Raw genomic sequence first — 710 nt, 5'->3', positions numbered from 1 at the left:
CTATGTCTTTGGCACCTGCATATTGAGTAACGCCTTGATTTTTTCACCTTCAAATTTGCCAGAAGAGACATCGAAGGCACACTTGTTTGGGTTGAGGCGCATGTTGTACTTCTTCAAAACACCGAACATGAGTGAGAGGTTGTGGAGATGCTGATCGGCAGTCTTGCTCTTGACCAGCATGTCGTCCATGTAAACCTTCATTGAAGTGCCGATAAGTTCGGCAAAGATCTTATTGACCTGCCGTTAGTAGGTTGCATATGCATTTTTCAGGTTGAACGACATGACATTGTAGCAGTAGAGGCCCTTGTTAGTGATGAATGTTGCATGTTCATGATCGGCAGAGTGCATGAAGATCTAGTTTAGCCTAAGTAGGCATCCATGAAGTTGAGGAGTTCATGGCCTGCTGTGGCATCTACTAGTTGATTGATCCTCAACACTGGGAAGCTATCCTTTGGGCAAGCTTTGTTCAGATCGGTGTAGTCTTGGCACATGCACCACAACTCATTTGTCTTTTTCACGAAGATCGAGTTGGCGAGCCAGATGGGGTAGGTGACCTCCTGGATGAAGTCAATTGTCTCCAGCTTGTCCACTTCAACCTTTATAGCCTCATATCGTTCAGTGTTGTAGGCTCCTTGTTTTTGATGGACTAGTTTGAAGGTTGGACTAATGTTGAGCTTGTGGCTGATGAGGTCAAGGGAGATCCCAGGCAT

General features: G+C 45.6%; 1 protein-coding gene across 1 annotated transcript; it reads right to left on the bottom strand.

Annotated features, from left to right (window-relative positions):
• On the bottom strand, positions 1-710 carry LOC110745390 (uncharacterized). The gene is made up of 2 exons (XM_021947017.2): positions 417-710; positions 1-237 (listed from the first exon to the last, which is right to left on the bottom strand). Exons 1-2 carry the CDS (start codon positions 708-710, stop codon positions 1-3), a joined length of 531 nt encoding a protein of 176 aa, XP_021802709.1.

This window comes from Prunus avium, chromosome 6, assembly GCF_965620075.1.
Source record: "Prunus avium chromosome 6, drPruAviu1.hap1.1, whole genome shotgun sequence".
Classification (NCBI taxonomy): domain Eukaryota; kingdom Viridiplantae; phylum Streptophyta; class Magnoliopsida; order Rosales; family Rosaceae; genus Prunus; species Prunus avium.
Note: the sequence above shows the minus strand (reverse complement) of the source record. Positions and strands in the feature narration are given on the sequence as shown.